This window comes from Nestor notabilis, unplaced genomic scaffold, assembly GCF_000696875.1.
Source record: "Nestor notabilis isolate BGI_N333 unplaced genomic scaffold, ASM69687v1 scaffold21387, whole genome shotgun sequence".
In the NCBI taxonomy this organism is placed as follows: Eukaryota; Metazoa; Chordata; class Aves; order Psittaciformes; family Psittacidae; genus Nestor; species Nestor notabilis.
Window position 1 is genome coordinate 4,825 of NW_009935430.1, and position 399 is coordinate 5,223.

The 399-nt window shown below is 61.4% G+C and overlaps 1 protein-coding gene across 1 annotated transcript in view; it reads left to right on the forward strand.

Annotated features, from left to right (window-relative positions):
• The window catches only part of PHF19 (PHD finger protein 19), a 4,355-nt gene extending 4,172 nt beyond the window's left edge, over positions 1 to 183 (forward strand). The window contains exon 13 of the mRNA XM_010017856.1: positions 84 to 183. Within this exon, the coding sequence (XP_010016158.1) occupies positions 84 to 183 (100 nt within the window). The remainder of the gene's footprint in view (positions 1 to 83) is intronic.
• The last annotated feature ends 216 nt before the right edge of the window (positions 184 to 399 follow it).

Below are 399 nucleotides of genomic sequence, written 5' to 3' on the forward strand. Positions count from 1 at the left end.
AAGTGTGAAGGCAGGGTTGAGGACACGGGGGGCCATGGCGCCCCTTGCACCAGGCTGGGGCTGATGCTGCATCTTGTCTCCAGTGCCAGCTCGGGACAGACTTTCCTGTCAGATGTGGACTCCACAGATGCTGCCAGCACCTCGGGCTCAGCTACCACAAGCCTCTCGTATGAGTCCAGGTGAGGGCTGTGCCCCTTGGCCCTTCTTCTGGGGTCCCCGTAGCATGGCCAGGGAGGTAAGGGGCTGCCGTGTTCCTACCACAGCACCCTCATGTCCTGTCACAGGAATGTCCCACATCAGGGAGCCTTTCCTCCCTGGTCCCAAAGCCTTACTGGGTGTGCGGGGTCGGAGCCATTGGTCCTTGCTGGGCTCACACCAATTCCCATCCTCCCATGGCCA